This window comes from Antrostomus carolinensis, unplaced genomic scaffold (assembly GCF_000700745.2).
Source record: "Antrostomus carolinensis isolate BGI_N321 unplaced genomic scaffold, ASM70074v2 scaffold5307, whole genome shotgun sequence".
In the NCBI taxonomy this organism is placed as follows: domain Eukaryota; kingdom Metazoa; phylum Chordata; class Aves; order Caprimulgiformes; family Caprimulgidae; genus Antrostomus; species Antrostomus carolinensis.
The window spans coordinates 207780-227907 of NW_010328002.1; the positions used below are offsets into that span (position 1 = coordinate 207780).

The 20128-nt window shown below is 41.5% G+C and overlaps 1 protein-coding gene across 1 annotated transcript in view; it reads right to left on the reverse strand.

The window, feature by feature from the left end:
• The window catches only part of LOC104528157 (autism susceptibility gene 2 protein-like), a gene marked incomplete at both ends in the record, with an annotated part of 150622 nt that extends 134215 nt beyond the window's left edge, over positions 1–16407 (reverse strand). Inside the window, one exon of the mRNA XM_029085982.1 lies at positions 16198–16407. Within this exon, the coding sequence (XP_028941815.1) occupies positions 16198–16407 (210 nt within the window). The remainder of the gene's footprint in view (positions 1–16197) is intronic.
• Positions 16408–20128: the final 3721 nt, after the last annotated feature.

Genomic DNA, 20128 nt, shown 5'->3' on the forward strand with positions numbered 1-20128 from the left:
AGAAAAAAAAAACAAAGGGAAGGGGCAGGAAACTATGTCGGACCTGCCGGGTCGGAGCCGCCAGGTCGGGGCCGCAGGGCGGGTGCTCCGCGCACGGACCCCGCACTTTGCGCTTCGGTCCGCAGAGGGAGCCCCAGCCCCGCCGAGGAGCCGCCTCCGCACCGGCCCGGGAGCCCCTCCCGCAAAGCCGACCCCCGCCAAGAGAGAACCCTCCCACCTCCCCTAAAATCCCCCTCTCCTACCCATGTAAACAGCACAGAGCCCACCGAAAGGCAAACCCCGGGCACAGCGGTGTCAGAGGAGGAGCGGGCAGCGGGGAGGGGGAGCAGGGCACAGGGGAGGAGAAGCAAACCCTGAAGAAGAGCCATTGACACCCACAGCCCGACAGACCCGGAACAGGTCCGCTCCACACCAACACAGACACCTGGCAGGACAAGCAGAGAGGAAAACTAACTGCTCCCCCCAAGCCCGGGGGACAACTGGCAGAGGTGACAGCGGTGTGCTCCAAATAGAAGGGCCGTGGCATTAAGGTCCCAGACTAGATTGTTTTTGGTTCACGCATCTTTTTTTAAAATCAAAGATTGCAGATTAATTTACCCAACTGAGGTCAGAGATTTAAAAATTACAACACTCAAAAATGTGGTTAATCAACTCGGGACAAAAGTCACAGAAAGCTGTGCAATGTCCATGTATTCCTAGATTGTCAGCAAAACCCATCCCAAGGGATTATGTTGTATTATAGATCAGGTTAGGACGTGAGAGGAGCATTTCCAATGTTCTACAAACTGGTTTTTACTACAAAAGTCCCTAACAGTGGAGATTACGCAGAGGAAACCACTTGCAATTCATCATACTCAAGGAGTTAATGTCAAAAAAGCCAATTGCCCCAACACAGTTACGAGTGGAAACACGTCCTCCTCCCAGCTCCAGAAGTCCATTGAGCCCTGGGAAACCGGTTTCATTAGCGTGAGCATGCTTCAAGTTGATGTGAAAGAGCTGGCAGCAATTTCATAGGAGCTACAAAGTCACTCCAACCCATCCCTGTTAGCACAAAATTTCAATCAGGACAAAAAAAAAAAAGAAAAAAGAAAAAGAAAAAAAGGAAATGCCTTAAAATTGAATACTCTAAACACTGAAGTAATTCAAGTAGATTAAAAATTTGTAAATAATCAGAATTCTGGAGTGTACTAGATGAACTGAAATGCCAAATCCCCCTGCTCCCCACATGTCCAAACACAACTTTATCCACTGTCAGCAAAATCTTCCCAAATACTTTAACAAGCACTCCTTCTTAAAAAGTCTTTCTGGATAGAAAAGGAAAAAAAAAGAAAGTTCTTCATTTTGCCTAACGGGCTATAGAAGTCCCAGTTCAAGGGTGAAAGGAAGGACAGGGAGCAAATTGCCTTTCCCCTCCCATCCAAGTCAAACATTTGAAATGTATTCAAAACAGCTTTTAATGACAGCTTGTCTGCTGGTGCTGCTGTTCGCGTTATGAGGCAACAAGAAAGCCCTTTACGAGTTCGTCTCATTTCTGCGCTCACTCTACAACTAAACAGTAACTTCATGGTCAAAATCTTCAGCTGGCACAAAACTCCTCAGCTCCCTTGAAGTCACCACCTGCATCACTGGACCATTTCTTCCAGTTGCACCTTCTCCTGGGGATGCTCCAGCCAGCGCACCCCACTGAACCCCACAGGCTAGGACTTGAAGGAGAGCTGGGAGAAAAAAAAAATCTTTGTATCTCCATTTCTCTTTGTTTCAGGAGAATCTTTTCGTTTCATTGTGCTTGGCTCCAAGTCACCAGTTTTATCTCGCATTTCACACTTAAGGAAACCGAGCCAGGCCTGTCAAGTACTGCAAGGTTTTCTGTCAAAACTTGGACAAGCTGAAAAGTTTTACATTCTTTTAACTGTAAACCTTAAAGCAACTCAAGACTTTTATTTCACTCGCAGCTCAAGTTTTAGTGTTTCATGACATTTGGCCAACCTGGCTTGAGTTTTCCGTTTGAGGTTACATTACAAAAATCTTAATTCCAGAAGTGTAATTAATACTTTTATTAATAGTATCTGTAGTAAAAGATTATAGGACTTGGGAGAATGGCTCCAAGTGCATTTTGCTGCCCAGTAGACTCCATGTAGTCCAAAACTGAGATTTGTCCTTTAATTCAACTTGCAAAAACGGTGTGCTAACAATAAAGTGAAGGCTTCGGGGATCCAAACACAAGGACCATTTCCCGAGCTGGCTTCAGAGCTGCTTGTTATGTATGTTACATTAGCAGCCCAAGAGTAGACACCAACTAACTGTAATAAACCGCAGTTTCTCTTCCCAGAAAATAAATTACTTGCTCAGTGCAACACACAACAGTTCTGGTTGGAGTGACCTCAGGGGTGACCTTGCCCAGCTATGGAGAGATATGGAAATCTCCAAGGATGCAGCTCCTACAGCCTCCGGACTGAATGGACCTGCCTCCGTGGCAGGTCTGAGAAGAGCACTTAGGGGTTATGATCTCACCAGCTTTGTTACTCTGTGCTCCTCAACACACTTCTGTTGGCATTGTAATACAACAGCCAGCAAGCACCACGCTGCACCGGTACAACAGACCACAGCTTTCTGATTACAGATGCCCAATCTGGAAACAGTTCTGGTATCCAGTTCCCATATTTTCTAGTCTGTTCAAAATATGATGAGCTTTAGATTTTGAAGGTTAAACAGAACCATTTATAAGCCAGGCCACCTGACAGGTCCAGGCAGCACCAAAAGTGCAGCAATGCTTCTGACGGAGGAGATGCCAACACTGTGCCAGTCGGGGTAAGATTGTGTTGACCCTCTCAGCTGGATTGCAGTGGGACTACGTGTGAGGAACATGTTACACGTGCTTGTTATGAAGCTCAAATGTTTTTATTAATATAAATGAGGAAAGTCAGGTTAATAATCTGAATGCACTGACAGATGTTCAACAAATACTTGGCATTGCTGCAGCCAGAACAAGAAAGAATTAAATGTTATCTTGGAACAGCCTGCAGAACAACACAACCCGAAGCAACAAAGCTCTTGTACCTGGTTAGACAAATACACATGCAGAAGAGTCAGGCTCTCCTCCAGCACAAACCCAAGACGGACCATGAGACAATTTAGTGTTCTGTACAGGCCTGAAAATTTTGCAACGGGCTCCTACTCACCTCAAAATGTCATGATTCAATAAAGACACAGGATCAGTAAAAATGATGAATTTGGGGGGGAACTATGACATGAAGGCATTGTGGTCAGATAAAGCTAAGTACTCTTAAAGTCTCATTCAACCATTAATAGAAAAGCTCAGGAAACACCATGTGTGAGAAGTTTCATCAGGAACTGGGTAGGGCTGGGCTGGCTGATGTGGGGAGCATGGATGTTCTTACCAATGGTTTCTGCAGAGTAGGTTTGGGGTACCCATGCTGGAAAGCTTCAGATTAATACATTGTTATGGGTTTTTTTTCTGTGTTCTCATTATTCACAAGTGAAATAGTATGATCGAAGGCTTGGAAATGACCTACAGTCTAGGAGGAGCTAAAGATCAGAGCAATGTGTATGTGAAGATTTGTCTCTTTTACAGCAAGAGGGTTATTTGCAGCACTTTTTGGTCCAAACACTTCTGCACTCCTCCCCTCCCCCTCTTTTCTAAGGGGCAGCAGACCTGGAGATGTTGAAAATTTAAAGTGTGGTTTGTCCAGCTGACAAAGACTTTGACTCTCAAGTAGTTTAAGTCAGTTTGGCACTAGGACTTGGTTAATTGTGGTGCTGAGAAGCTTTGGAAAACAAAGCCCTTATTTCCAAGGGAGTAAAACTGGGGCAAGAAAAGCCAGGAAAGGGCTGATGGTGAATTACATTCTGTAGGTTTTCTGATACCCTTGAGCATGTTGGAGCTACTGATACATGACAGGCTTCTTAGGATGCCACGTGAATACACATTCAGTGCTGGTTATCCATGTTCCTCAGTTCTTACTAAGACACAAGCTCAGACACCCTCAGAGGCACTGTATGTTTGGAACACGTTACAATGTCTCACCTTTAAAAGACTCAGTTTATACTGTTCTGATCATTCCATCATAAGGCTTTAAACTGCATAAAATCACTTAAAAGCTATAAAAACCTGAAAGTGGGGAGTGGGCAAGAAGAGAAAGGCCATGACAGTGGTGAAACAAAGCTCAGGATGACTTTGGACTTGTAACCACTTTGTGTCAAGAGCATCAATTTACAAGTTAAATATTTTTCCTAAAGTGCTAATCCAATGTAAACAAGGGTTTGATTCTCAATTAAACAAACTCCACTTTTATTGGTATTAACTAAAACATGCAATGCTAATTTCAACAGGCACGCACTAACAAGAGCAGCTGCACAGACTGTGCTGTTCTCCAACACAAAGAAGGAAGGACATTAACTTAAATTTCCTTTTTCCTAGGAAAATGCACTGTATTACAAAACCCACAGTGAGGTTTATTGAAAAAACAACAACAAAACAAACTCCAAAATTTCCTACACAGCAATGCTTTTAAAGAGTCTTTAAAAAAAAAAACCCAACTTTCATTGCATCTCCACTTCTGATTCAATTTGCTGTCAAAGGTCATAAGCTAAAATATACAGTTTACGCTAAAAGCAGGAAGCAGGGTAAGTAATTGAATAACATCAGGAAATGGAAGAATACTGCCATTTTCCTAATGGATATAGTACAAGGTTTACTCTCTCCAAATTGAATTCTAGGAGCTACTGTAGTAAGGGGTTTATTTTTCTTCAGCTTGAATTTTAGCCTACGAGGTTTAAAGAAAAATCCTCCTGCAATCAAAAGGACAAAATAGCACAGCAGCTTTATTTTCTAACAGACAAAGATGATCATTTCTGCAGGAAAGCGAAAACCCCCATCAACAGTGCCTTAAACAGAACTGGCATAGCAGGTTGGCTGTTTAATATACATGGGCTGGAAATAATTCTACTAAATCAGATCTCTGAATTATTCATGGAAAACAGATTTTCATGATTTAAATTAGAAAGATTTAAAATTACAAGCCTTGTGTTGCTATTGATAGGTAAGGTCTCCTTCCCCAAATGCAATGTTACAATCCCACACTGTTCTACTCCAGGAAATGCTTTATGATCACTCTAAAATAGCATTCAAGGTGCCTGGTCACTTATTGCTTCTGGAAACAACGTGCCCACTGGTACCTACTGTACAACAGGAATAGCACACCAGTAATCCCAGATACCAAAAGGTCTCATCACCATGAAGAAGAAAGTTGGAGGGGGTTATTTTCAGTATTTATCACACACTCAAGCACAGGTTCATTTAAAACATTGGAAGCACAAGCCTTAATATGGAAAATTCTATCTTTCCATCACCAAAACCACTGTAATTCTTACAGAAAACTTCAGACTGCAAATTTTACTTCAAATCTTTCAACAGCATCTTGTAAAGATACACCCTGCACCCTCCCCCTCTGTGTATTGTTAATAATTTATAAATACAACACTACTAATAAGCTAAAGTTTTTATATATCTTCCCAATAGGTACTCTCTGGTCATTCAACACAGCACTGGGTTTTGACAGCTGTAGCAGCTACTGTGCTTTGTACTAGAAATTATTAATATTCATTTCTCACACAGGTACCAAACCTTTCATCTGAAGATCTCCAAACACTGCACAAATTCTCTGATTAAAACTTTACACTTTGATTAGGAATTGGTAGACAAGTTCTTTATGATTAAACATGATTTACATACAAGATGAACCCAAGGAAATGAGGCTGTGACTTGCCAGAGACCACAGGGCACAGAGCCACGGCTGGAGGCCAGCAGTCCTGGACCTCAGCTCCCACCCTGTCACCACTGCAATGTTCTCCTTCAGGGGTTTGATATCTTGACACTGAGTGATAGATTTGGATTTGAGTATGTGGCAGTTCTGTACAGACAGCTAGAGTTTCTTCCAAATTGTAAAAGTATTTTTTACAAATCCCCAAACCGAACTGCAGCTAAAATGATAACGCAACGACACTTGCACTGACAGGAGTAAGTGCAGCTCAGGCTGGACCACGGTCCAGAGCAGAACAAACAGAACATCTGGGATAACCCGCGACAGTTTATAGTAACAGCTTTTGTGGGCTAAGGCAAATCCCTACTGCTTGAATCTATTTTGGCACAAGAGGTATGGAAACCCAACTCCTTTTATAATGACAATGATCAGTCCTCAGCACATAGTTCTTCACCATCCTCAAGAGAAGTGAAGACAACTACTATCACATCTTGCAAGCCGAGAGCAGCACGCCACCCAAATACAGCCTTTATTTGACAACACAACACTAAGTCATCAGTATCTTGTCATTTCCTTCTTCAGAACCAAAGCACAGAGCACTTGTCTGTATATTTATTTATTTTCTTAAACATATGAGCTATTTTCCTTCACCTAGCAAGCCCTATTGAACAAGTTCTATAATTAACATCAAAGCAATTTGAAAGCTGCTTGACTTGCTAAAAGCCGGTAAACAAGCAGGAAGCAATAAGGTGCTTTACAAGAGAAGAACATGTGTTAGGGGGAGGGGAGACTATAAAACATTAAATAGATTGATTAGTAATTTTAACGAAATTTCCATTTTTATTAACCCTCTGTCTGCTCTGGGCACTTTATTTTTTATTTTTAAAAGTACAAGATATTTTGTTCAACTACCTTAGAGTAAAAGCTGTTCAGAAGGAAATGGTGAGCATAGTCATCAAAAATAAAAGATTACCATGGAAAATTTTCATGCACCAAATGTTTGCTGCTTCACATGTCTAGGATAAAATCTGCCTGCTTTATGATTAAAATATCTAGACAAAGCCAACCTGAAATCTCTTAAAGAAAAATTTCACGTTGCTTTAGCTTACCAGGATGCAGTAACGCTGCCACTCACTCTGCCCTTCACATTCCATTTCTAATAAATCACAGCCAAAAAGCAGCTGTTCAGACCCAGGGAAAGCACAGCCTACAAAAGTTGGCTACAAAAGCACAGTACTGCCTTTAGTTTACACTGGATAGGAAATACCCTACTTGCTTAAGTCAAGGAATTGTCTTTTTCCTGCCTCCCCATCATCTTCCCCTTGGAAAAACCAAACTAGGGAGCCTTGGTACAGACACAGTTGGATGCTACAACCACATTTAAACACATCGCTCCTACACCTCCTGCCTTTGTGAATACAGAGTTCATGGAGAGAGAAAAAAAAAAAAAAAGAAGAATTGAGTAACATAGCTTCAACACCTCAATTTTCTCATTAAAAAATAGAGGATGAACTGCTGTGCTTCCAGTTAATATACAGGCAGACCTGTAGGTTAGAAGTCTCGGCTTAGATTTAAGTTATTTGTAGAATACTAAAAAAAAAAATAATTAAAAAGTCCTGGAAGATTTCTTTTTTTAATTCAAAATAGTAATTTTAGTATACTGTCTTGTATCACTTAAGCTAGAGCTTAATTTATCTCCAAGCAGTCTCAGTCAAAATTAAATTTTTGCTTAATTCTTTATTGGTAACATGCTTAGGAACTTCTAAGACAGCAATTGATTGCATTGCACATTAAAAATATAGTTCACTTCCCCATACATCATCATTAATAATCATTTAAGTTTTCAATTAAAGTAGGGTGCCAACATTAAAACAAAAAAGATAATCCTGGGAGACAATAAACGCTCCACACACAGTACATTTTTTTTACTACTATTCTCAAGATATCTAATTGATTAATATAACCAGGTTAACCCAAAAGCAGCTGTTTAAAATCTTTTTTCAGTTTGGAATTTGCTGGGAGTATGTTACCCTGGGTGGAGTAAGTGGTACACAAAGGGGCACTTTCTCCCAGCAGCATTACCTGGGCTGGTGACAGGGTGGTGACATCTCTCTGGCAACTCCATTTCACAGCTGCATGAACTGGAGCCAAAAGACGAAGTGAGATGCAGTAGGGTAGTTCACAAAGCAGTGGCAAAATTTGCATGAGAAATAAAAACATGCCAAGATTGCTCATTGTCTTACAAGCCTGATCACCTGCAACACAACAGCAACGGCAGGTGAAAGCAGAGGAGGCAGAGAAGCCCTTCTTCTGCCACATCCCACGTGCAATCACCTCACACCATCGGCTTCAGAGAAACACGGGTGTGATAGTTTAACTCAGCTGGCAACCAAACAAGATACAGCCACTCACAGCCTCCCCCCCACCCAGAGAATGGGGGAGAGAATTGGAGGAGTAAAGGTGAGGAGACTTGTAGGTTGAGATAAGAACAATTTAATAATTAGAGTAAAAATAAAATTAAAATAATAATAACAGTAATAATGATAACAACTATATATATATATGAGTGATGCAGAGTACAATTGCTCACCACCCACTGATAATGGTCCCAGAGGAGCAAAAAGGAACCCCGAAATCAAAACTGCAATTCCAGAAAAGCGAGCCTGAGCGATTCCCAAGAGAATTCCCCCCCCTCCAATCCAGTCAGCCCCGGTTAATACACTAAACATGGCATGTAATATCTCACTGGCACATCCAACTGTCAGTTCTGGGTTTTACTAACTACTGCACTTTTCTTCTCCACTCCCCCCTTCCAGTCCTCTGCTCCTGGCAACTGCCCAAGCACCATCCTTGTAGTTATGGACATTGTTCTCATAACAATCCTCCCTGAAACCAAAACACAGCTCTTCCTAGCTGCTAAGGAGAAAATTAACCCTATCCTGGCAAAAACCAGGACAGTGGAGATATTAATATCCCACCGTTTATTCCTGTTTCCAGATATGACCCAAGTTCTTCCATGTTCTTCCCTGGCTGTACAAGCTCTACCACCTACAAGTAACACTTGTCACGATAACTACGCTGGTCACCACATCAGGTATTAACATCCACATTTGAGTCCTGGTCAAAAGTCAGGCCAGCCCGCCAAACTGACAATATTTTAGCCAGAGTGGGAAAACACCAGATTGTAACCAGGTTTTAAGTTTATATCCTTCTTTGTCTATGAATCAGGACCCTCTGTGCCTGCAGCAGAGTCTGAACTCACAAGCCACTAACGCCCATTAGCTCTCACAGGAGCTCCAAGCTGGGTGTTTAATTCAAGAGCATATAGAGAGGATCAAAGTAGTAGTGTATTATTAAACAATTATCCTGGTACTGAGTCTACGGTACAGGCATTTTCCACTTCTGCTTCAATAAACAATACCCTCAGAGTTCCTCTCACCTTTGAGCGCATGTGCCCATTCACAGCAGAGGGACACGGCAAAAACAAGGCCCTTTCCTTCCAGTTTCATCAGCCCTGCAAATAAAGCTCTCCATGGGGAAGCCATTTTGAGTCCATGGGATTTCCCAAGATGTATTTTTAACCCATCTAGTAGGGATAACATCCTTAGTAATCAATTTGATTCATGATTACTATTTCAAACACAGGCTTATACTCCGACGAAAACAGCGCGCTTTACATGGCAATATATACAGAACAATAACACTGCCAGATGGTATAATACTGAACAGAATTAATTTCACACATGATGTTTTCAAGGTGTTAAAATATGTCACAGCTTCTGCTAATAAAACATCTTCCTCTTCCCTCCTCCTTTTAAGAAAACGCTACATTCCCACCAGCCCGTATTTCACATTATATGTGTTTTCAATTCCGATAAGGGCAGCTGATTGCTTGCAAACCTAATTACAGTCAAATGAAAGTCTTTCAGAACCATCATTAGCAATTAGGACCCGCTGGATTTGCAGTGTATCATTTAGAGAGGTATAATTCAATAGCTTATTGAAAAATTGCAGGTGAAACTGGTGATTATAAGGGGGGAGGTGGGGGGGAAAATGCCTGTGACACGTCACTGCAGGCAAATCTTCAGCAAAGTGTCAGCTTCTCTGAGCGGCTGATCAATGAATGCAGGTGTTTGCTTCCTCGCCTCGCTGGGAAAAATGTTAGCTGCATCTTGTCATCGTGCTTGGTTTTGTGAATGGCTCTGGATTTTCCCATTATGTCTGTTTGGGTGTGTTTTCAAGGAATCCAAAGGGTCTATTCAGGAACTTCATTAAACCTAGGGGTGTGGGGGGGGATGTGCAGTGCAGAACAACAGGCACACGAAGCAACACATCATTTTTCAGGCCTTTCTATAGAGAACAACAATCTTTTCTGTGCCCATTGAGCTCAATTATATATTATCAGAGCCCAGAAGTTGTTTGGATGCTTTCAAGCAGCTGGGTGCCTTCACAGATGACGCACTGGATATGGTGACTGCGGGTTAAGTGCAGCTGGAGATTTCTGTGGCCTCTGATCAGAGGCAAACAGCAGTTGAGAATCACAAAACACTTGTAATTCAAGCACTATTTGTCACCAACAGCGGTTTCCAAGAGGGGCAACTGAATAGCAGCCCAGCTTTTCGACAGGCATTCTCTCACACACACAGAAATCCACATACTGTGTGTGTGCAAAACAAAGCGCGGTTCCCTTTCCAGGATGACATTACCAACTGACCAGCACAGAGCACTCAGCGTTTTCACAGCACAACAGTAGACTAGATAGCACTGAGCTGGACATTAGCAGACAGAGGTGATGTTAATTCACACAAGAGGCACATCCCTCCATACACACACCCTTGGTAACATTTACCACTCCCAAAAAAATCACACTGCTCAGCCGGGACCTGCACGCAGCCCCATGCTTCACCCCTTCCCCACAGACGTGCTCCTCCTTTTTGATCCTATCAAGTCTTCTCAAAGCCCAGATCTACCTACCTCCCTTTATCGCATGAGCATCTCCTCCCACAAATCATTACATCTACTCACGCTGTGTATAAAGCACAGTTACCTGTATATGGGCCCTTTCTATGGGTGACTTCAACCTTTTGGCAAGACCTGCACATATCAAATCATGCTGTGTAGGCTGCAACACAAAACGTGAACCTAGTAACAGCAAAGGGGTTGTGGTAGTATTTTGAAATAAATAAATTAAAAAAAAACAAAAACAAACAAATAAAAAAACCCAAGCAAACAAAACCTCTCTCTTCACAAAAAGAAGAGAAAGAAATATTATCTCCATTTCCATTACTGCACGGCAGTATCACTGCTGACCTGATACCTACCTGGTGCTGCTCCCAAGGTGTGCAAGTTTGTCCCACGCTCTACGAGACAGCAGCAATCATAGAATCATAGAATGGTTTGGATTGGAAGGGACCTTAAAGATCATCTAGTTCCAATCCCTCTGCCAGCAGCAAGGACACCTTCCACTAGACCAGGTTGCTCAAAGCCTCATCCAGCCTGGCCTTCAACACTTCCAGGGAGGAGCAGCCACAACTTCCTTGGGCAACCTGTTCCAGTGTCTGACCACCCTCACAGTGAAGAACTTCTTCCTAATATCTAATCTAAACCTCCCCTCTTTCAGTTTAAACCCATTTCCCCTTGTTTTGTCATTAGTTGTCCTTAAGAAAAGTCCTTCCCCAGCTTTCTTGTAGGCCCCCTTCAGGTACTGGGAGGCCGCTATAAGATCTCCCCAGAGCCTTCTCTTCTCCAGGCTGAACAACCCCAACTCTCTCAGCCTGTCTTCATAGGAGAGGTGCTCCAGCCCTTGGATCATCATGGTGGCCCTTCTCTGGACTAGTTTCCTTTAACTTTAGTCACACAGAACCAGACCTCCGACAGCACAAATGCAGCCAGTGTGGTTTGCAAACCCCTCTGTTGTCCTGCCTGAGCTATCTTCATGGCCCAGGTTCCTTCCTCATCTTCAGCAGTTTCACAGTCACTGAAATCCACCGGCTGCCAGGGAAGTAATCCCAAACCACAGGAGCTACAGAAAAGGAGATTCAAGCCTTTATCACTCATTATGGGTGTATGCACACTGTGTGCAGTATTTCCAAGGTGTGTAACCTCAAATACATACACATTTTTTCCCTTGGTGCTGCACAGAGCTACAAGTTGGGAGTCAAAGAAATTAAACGGTTCTCCACGGTTGCATATAATGCTTGTAGCTGCTATTGCACTCCCAAAGCCCACCCACTATTTCATTTTCAATTAACAGCTCTTAGAAAAGCAGCAATGAAAACAGTTGCTAAAGAGCACTCAGATGTCATTGAGAGACTGCAAACCCAAACTGTAAATAGCACATTGTAAATCGCTTGTCACCACAGTCAGCTCTCCCTGGAATCACACTGCCGGTGACAATCAAACCCATCTGCTCAGCTCCCCGACCAATGTCACCACAAACCACACAGCTAACACCCACCTCCTGCTCCGCTCTCATTACCTGTCATGTACGGGCTTGTCTAAGAGCCTGCAAAAGCCATTCCTGACTGTAAGGTGATTAAATGCGGATCACACAACAGTGATTTCAGCCCCCGCACCAGGGGTTTGCCGCGCTGAAGCACACGAGCACCTCTGTGCCAGAGAACCAGCGTGCTGCAGCTCCATCTGCGACACAACCAACACCGCGATGTTGGCAAGTGACAGTGGCCATCCAGATCGGCCATCCAAATCCTTAGCCAGTCTCAGATTTAAGATGTATATATTCAGGGTGAAACTGCCAAGGAGATCATGGACTTAATTCTGACAAGGAAAAGCTTCAATACTCCCCTCCCTTCCTCCCCTTTAATTGACTGATGTAATGGACTACAAGGTTAAAGCTAATAGTTTATAATGCTTGTAGCTGACGACTGCCAGAGTCAGTAGTGTATCTTTTTTGCTGTTCTTCCCATTTTTCCTTTATCTCATTAAAATTTACCTCTTAATTCATCTCTCCATCATGAGTTTTCTTTCCTTTATTCATTATCTGCCCCTTATTTATTACCAGTTGGTCTCCTTCCTTGCCCTCACCCAATATCTGAGACAGGGATGTGATATTCTGCAAGTGTCTTTGGAATCAGCCAGTTAAAGTAGAGCCCAGCAGCAGTTGGCTCTCACATATATGTAAGCCAGCTAATATACCATCGGCCCAGCGCAGAGATTGCTGGTTTAGAAGCATATTGCTGGTTTAAAAGCACTTCCTTTTCTGCAAGAAGGCATATCAATCTCCCAGTATATAAAGAAAACTACGCAGGAAATGGTAGAGTAGCAAGAGTCAGTGTTTTCTGCTCTTTCCAAAACACACACCCACAGAGTAAAGAGAAATGATTCTTCCCCCTCATTATCAAAATCCTCTCACCCCTCTTTCTGCAAAGAAAACTCATTAATTCCTTGTAAGCCACATCCTCCTTGAACCCTGAGGAATAAAAACTCAAAATTTTTTTGTCACCCTTTTACTAAGTTTAAAAATGTTCACTTTAAGATTTCCAAATGATTTCTACAGAAAACACATAAAACCATGCCATCATCAATTAATGTAAAGGAAATTAAATTTAAAACACTGGAGAAATATTCTGATGAGTTTTATGTTTGCTTAATGCCAACTAAAATTTCCTTGAGGCATTTAATAAGTACATTTATAAAAGCTCACAAAGCAGAGTTCAAAAGTCTTCTCGCTAGTAAAATACGAGCCTTAATTAACCTACAGTTTCACATTTTCTGGATTTCAATAAACCTGTAGGCATTTCAGCATAGCTGGATAAATACCTGCATGAATACTGCAAAGATCATCTCTGGAAACTAATTAGCAGTCCTTCCAATAGCTGACTTCAACTCAATCTGTTTGACAAGGGAGCTTCATGTGAGAGTTACTTCCAGCAGATAACAGGTTTGCACAGGAAGGTGTATCAGACAGGACTGTTAACTACCAGTAAAACAACGAACATCTCCAGGTATAAAACATTTCCCAACAGGGACAGACTGTAGCCAAGGACTTATACCAGTGACAGCATCGAGATTGCATCCTGCCATCCAATTATTATATTCACATGTGACAATTCGGGATTCCTCCAGGGACAACAGGGGCAAGACACACATCTTATGTATAAAATATACAGCCCTAACATGGCAAGGACACCCTGCACATCCACAATACTAAACTCAAACTGGCTTTGGACTTTCCTACTTGTCAAGCACAAAACAGTGGGCCCAATTTTTGGTTTGTTGTCACCTGAGAATGCTGACAAGCAACTTTACTTCCCATCAATAGCCCAGGAATTCAGTGAGATGGAGCTGTGTGTGGAAACAAAGCCAAGGTGTGCAGCCAAGAATCACTCTAGAAGGAAAATTATTCCATGATCAGAGAAAACCATCCACAGAGCTTATAATTCTCCTCCTTTTTTTGATGTCTTCATCATTTGTCTTGAAAGAAGACAGAAAATGCTTACAGAAATACTATATGTAAATGTTGAGGGTATGTCTTTTCAAATAAGCTTTATAGTCTTTTCCATGACATCTTTTTTCCATGTCTAAGTGCCAAAGCCACTTGGATTTGTCAGCACCTAAACTGTTCATGAGACTAAAATGTTCTTATCTACGGAGCTATACCCCTACCAAATGTATTAAATTTATATTGAGCAAGATATTTTATTTCCTCTCAGCCTTATCCCTCAGGAATTAAGCAGAGGACTCAGATTTATCAGCTAAAAGGAAAACCATTTCCTATGACATTTGTCAACTCAATACCTTCGAGGCCAGTGTATATTTATTCTTAAAAACATAACCTCACAAAGAATCTCCATCGGCAGCAAGGCTGATTTCTTCACTGCTTAAGTACCAGGCAGAAAGGTTTTACCTGGCAGTGGGCTACACCAGGGGAAGCAAACAGTGCAAAGCCCGTTTTTACAAAGGCCAGTTCCTACTGCACAAAGCACACACGTGTACTATTTGACATAATAAAAAGGATCAGAGTGAAGATCGCGTAGGTGAACATGGAAAACAGTCAGCAATCACAGCAACCTTCAACAACTACTTATAATCATTCCATCAACTGTCTTGAAGAGTTGAAATACATTCTCATCCCTTTGAAATACAAAGTAAAATAAAATCAGGAGGTATACCTTTAACAGGCGTGGTCATGTAGAACAGGCATTTTACAATGTGTTTGCTTTGCTGAAGCACTTTATAATCTCTTCTTTTATTTCTATATACAGTACAGGCTTAAAAATAATCACAAAAACTTTTTTTTTTTTTTACCAGCTTCTGTAAATCAGAATATCAAAGCAGAATCAAAGTCAATTACTTGTCAACCTCAGTGTTCCTTCTATTTCCCTGAGCTCACAAAATGAGAAGCGGTGAATTCTCACTGTTTTCCAAAAGCTTCTCTACAAAGCAATGTTCTGTTTGCACCAAACAAGGATGAAGACTCATTCAATAAATACCAACCATGTCCATTAGATATATAAATTTTGGTTAAAGAGTCATTATTATCACTCAAATTTAAGTTGAAGATGAACTCTTTACTGTTACTTTAGACTTCAGTTTTGCAGACAATGAGCCAGACAACTACACAGACACATGCTATACTTAAAATGCCCAGCTCTAATTTAGCTTTTTATATATAACACACACACAAAGGATATTTATTTTAAAAAAGCAAAACATCACTCTTATTTCCACATCCTGCTTACCAGAGAAATCACGCTTGTCACGCTTTCTTCTTTTCTTAAAAAACAAGAAACACAACACTGCACAGTCCTGAAGAAGAGTCCAAGATTTCCAGCCTCAAACTTTGCAACCCTTGATGCTATCTGTCCACTTTTGTCACACGCGTGCCACGGCTACCGCAGTGAGGGAACACCAGTGTTGGGGAGGCAGTTGATTAGTTACCCAAAAGAGCACACACCAGTACCATTAACATCCTACAAATGGGCCCCTGGCACCAAAATCAGTCTGAGAGCTTTGTCCTGATTAACAGCTGCTCCCCCTGCAATTACCTCACCTTGCCCTTGATGTTCAAGGGAGTCTTACCCTTCTGTGTACAAAGTCTGAAGACAAAAAGGTGTATTTATTGCACAAAGTTGGCCTAACAATGCAGTAGAAAGACCACATTTGTTCACCCTGACAGTCTCACAGCCAGTCCATGGAAAGCGCTTCCAACCTTTGCACATTTATTAATCAACCCAGCTCTAGCACTGACACATCACTTGCTTCCCCACTCAATTATTTCTTCCAGTACCAGGACACGGTACCAAGCAGCACTCAAGAGCCCAAGAATAAAATAACGATGAAGGGGTTAAAATGATCCCACAAAATGAGAAATACACTTCTACATACCAACAGCCAAACATACCAACATGCCAACAGCCAAAGCCCGCCCTCTGAAACAGGTAACTTTGTCTCCTACCTGTCTGAAGCCCTTTGGTATTTTCTTCCTTTTCCCAAGGTGCTGACACAGATTACGATCATTTTCTCGGTCGGAGCTGTACTGGTGGTGGTGAAGTCTGTTCTTTTTTGGAAGATACGACAGCCCATTAGTAAGTGCTTCCCGTTTCTTCTTGGCTAGAGGATTCTGTCGCTTCTCCACGCGTTCCTGAGGTTTCAGAGCTACGTCCTTCTGCAGAGGGAGAAGGAAGAGAAGAAAAACACAGTGGTTAAGATATAGCTCTGATTTGGCCCACCTCTTTCAGCAGCAATTCTAGGTGATCAGCAAAGCGTTCTTGAGGCAACGCTACAGTCACCAGAAAAGGAGAAAGCAGTCTTCACTGGTGTCCACTTCATCAAAATAGATAGGCAAATGCAAAATAAAAGCTGTAAGATGAAGCGAGTGCACAGAAGCAGACGCACTCCTTTAGATTTCATACCCTCAACCTCAATTCTCAAACACATCTCATGGCCCAAGTAAGCCCACGTTTAGAAGACAGCATATGTTTCTAATGTTTAAATTAACAATTGTACTCCATTTAAACAGGGCTTGGCTTTTCCCATTTATTTTTATTATTTCTTGTATTTGACAGGACAAGGCAAGAGCTGCTCTAAATCCAATTAAAGCCAAAGTATTTCAATTGACTTCAGTGGATGTTTCCCTCAAGCCTGACCCAAGCAGATTTCCAAATCTCATTGCCAGCTGGAAAAAAAAACAACCAAACAAAAACTCCTTGTATTTGTAAACTTTGTTACTGACCCTTCTTTAAACCCCAGAATCAATGTCTGTCTATAAAAAACACTCAAGTCTTGCAACTTAAACACCAGCTGTGTCACTTTGCCTATAGCTAGTGTATTTTCTTACTAATAAACCTGCAACACACAGAATTCTTATTTTTATTTCAAAGAAATGTTACTAGAAAAAAAAATTCTCCAATAATATATCATTAAAGGCAGAGGAGGAGGAAGGCTGGAGGGTCACCCAGAGAGAAGAATTAGAAGCTTATATAGAAAGGTTTAAATTACAAAGTGTATTGTGCATCTAATAAATACAATTTGCTAAGTCGTATCTACTCCAAGCACTCTGTATGTAAGAGCACATTATTCCCATATAAGGAGGATATTACTTAAATAGTGTAATGCTTTATGTATACTCTACTAACATGCCTGGCTGCTTTCACCAAAAACTCTGTGTCCTACCACAAAATACTTTATGATCCTGTAAGCCTTCATGCTTCTGTTTATTGTCACTTAATATTATAACCAACAGCAGGAAAGAAATTGGGCTGTTGGTCCCTGTGTCACAAAAAGATTAAGGTTCACAAGAATATAATTCAAATTATGCCACCTTTTAATGCAAAAAAAGAAACAAAAAAACCCCCCCATGCCTACAGGCAAAAATCAGTTTGGCTTTAATTAAAGAATGCTCCCTAAATGCCTAGCTAAAACACAAGAGCTTCACAAAATTCATAACTAAAACCAATGAGAACATTAATTAAACTGAAGACAGTCAATGTTCAAATTTGATATTTGGCAAAAAGAATAATTTTACAAGCACTAAAGAAGGGAATACAGAACAGAAGATATAAGACACTTCTTCTACCTTTTCTTCACCTAAAACACCATGGGAAATATCCTAAGCTTTAATTCACACACTGTTACTCACATCAGACAAGTTAGGAGCTTTATCCAAGCTCATGAACAAAATCTTTACCATCCTTAGCTATAAAGCAGGATCAGTATTTTAAGAATGTCCTGTCTCTCTTCTCTGGTTCCTCCAGCTATTAAGAGTCCCTAGTAGTACCCATCACCATAACACGCTTTGAGATCTACTTGTGAAAAGCACTGTACACAAGGTAGGAGACCCTACAGAGCAAGCCCAAGGGAACATAAAGCAAGAACCACTTTTCTGAGCACACCTTCAGTCTCCTTTCCCTGGAAAAAACCTGGAAGGTTTTAGGTTCAGATAAATGCCACAAATGCACAAAGGCAAATTCTAAGGTGTCATATATTATGGTTACTATTTTGCCAATTCTCATCAATAGCTTCATAAAATAGCAACTATAAATACCTGTTGACCTCCTGGATATCAAACACAGAGCACCTGGCACAGCAAGTCCCTCACCAAGTATTTGGTGAAATAAACTGGAAAACAAGTAACACCGTGATTCCCACAGAGCAACTTCAACACAGCAGAGAAGCACCAGAATTCCACCTTATCCAATGCACTCCATTGAAACAATAAGATGTTTTATCACAGAACAGATTTGTGCCTTAAGATAACTATCACCGAGTTGCTAATGATAAACATAAATCTTTATTTTTTCAGATCAGTATATAAAAAAAAAAATCTAATGCTTTATGAATTGCACATTATACCAGCACAGGACTTGTGTTAACACACAGAGCTCGTATTTGTACTTACAAATGCTATTAAGAGGATTCACTCTAAATGTGAAAGGTTGAAAGAGTGAAGAAAAGGAAACTTTCTGTGGAAAAAAAAAATTCTCCTAATGACTAAATAGCTTTTGTGGGACTTCTTTTTTTTAGCAGCTAGGAATCTAAATGAAACAGTGGCAGGTTTCCAGAAACTTATAGAGTGTCTAATGGGGCTAGCACTGCCATCAAGAAATTACTAGCTCCCATTAGCTTTAAAGAGGGTGTAAGATGGGTCAGATTTTGCAGATCACTATGGGATATCTGTCATAACCTCCTCCATAAGAAGCCCACGTTTTAGCCAATTGCATAAAGTTTCATGAATTGTCAAGATACACCTAAAGCAAAGTTTAGGTCATGGCAGAATTGGGATGAAAGAACCTGCACATAAACCTACAGCGAAGATGAGTGAGAGCAGCTTCACAAAGCCTTCTGCAAACTCTACGAAACTCTTCTGCAACCTCCATCTTCCAAAACAGAAGGAACAACCTGCAGAAATCTCCAAAAATAAGGTGCCTCTTCTGCTCACAATCAAAGACAGGAAAGGGAACTGCGTAGGTACCTAGCTTGCAATTCTGCAAATTGTGAAAGTGAGCCTTAAATCCAGTTTGGTGGGGGGGCTTACTATGAAATTTAGACAAAGATCAGCGTTTAGACAACCGTGTTCCTCCAGAACAGCCATCTGCTGACATCGCTGCAGAGAAAATTATGGAGTGCTGTGGGTCAAACCCCTGGATTATGGAATTGTATGGTAGAACCTCTCATTGCTTTCAACAGATACACAACTTGGCTGTAAACTATATAGAGAAATATATATATCAAATTCTTCATTTGCAGTCTGGACTGCAGCAGGACAAGTTAAAAGAATAAAAACTTAGACAGAGGTGGATAGATGCATTAAAACAGCTTAAACAGAGATCACCGGGGGTGTTGACCTTCTGTTTGATGGTGCAACCTGCCCAGGATGGGTTCGGCCACGCCGTGGTACAGCAGCACACACAAGGCTGCGGAGGACGCGCAGGATTCGGCCCCCTCGGAAGCCGTTGGGTTCAGCGGAGGCGGCACTTGGCCCTGTGTAAATCACTTCCTCACTTTCTGCCCTTTCTTCCTCATCCAGTTTTTTATCTTTCTGTTGTTTAGATAGGACAATAGCTGTACCACGCCATGTGCTAGTACATTAGCCAGCACAATCTTAATTACAGACTTCAGGCATTATCATGATTACAGTAATAAGCTGTAATTACTCTAAGGTGACAGGACTGCACAGACCTTATCTACATAGATAAGGAGATGTAGTAATATTTCACGTCGAGACGTATTTTTCAGCAGCTACCCATGGAGTCGATCCAAACTAAGTAGCAGACCCTGTGAACAACACATTCAGACTTTAACGGAGGTTTTTCTCGTCTCCTGCCAGCATACCAGCCCACACATTATTAAATAAATCCTACAAACATATTAGGCATGGTTTAAAACCA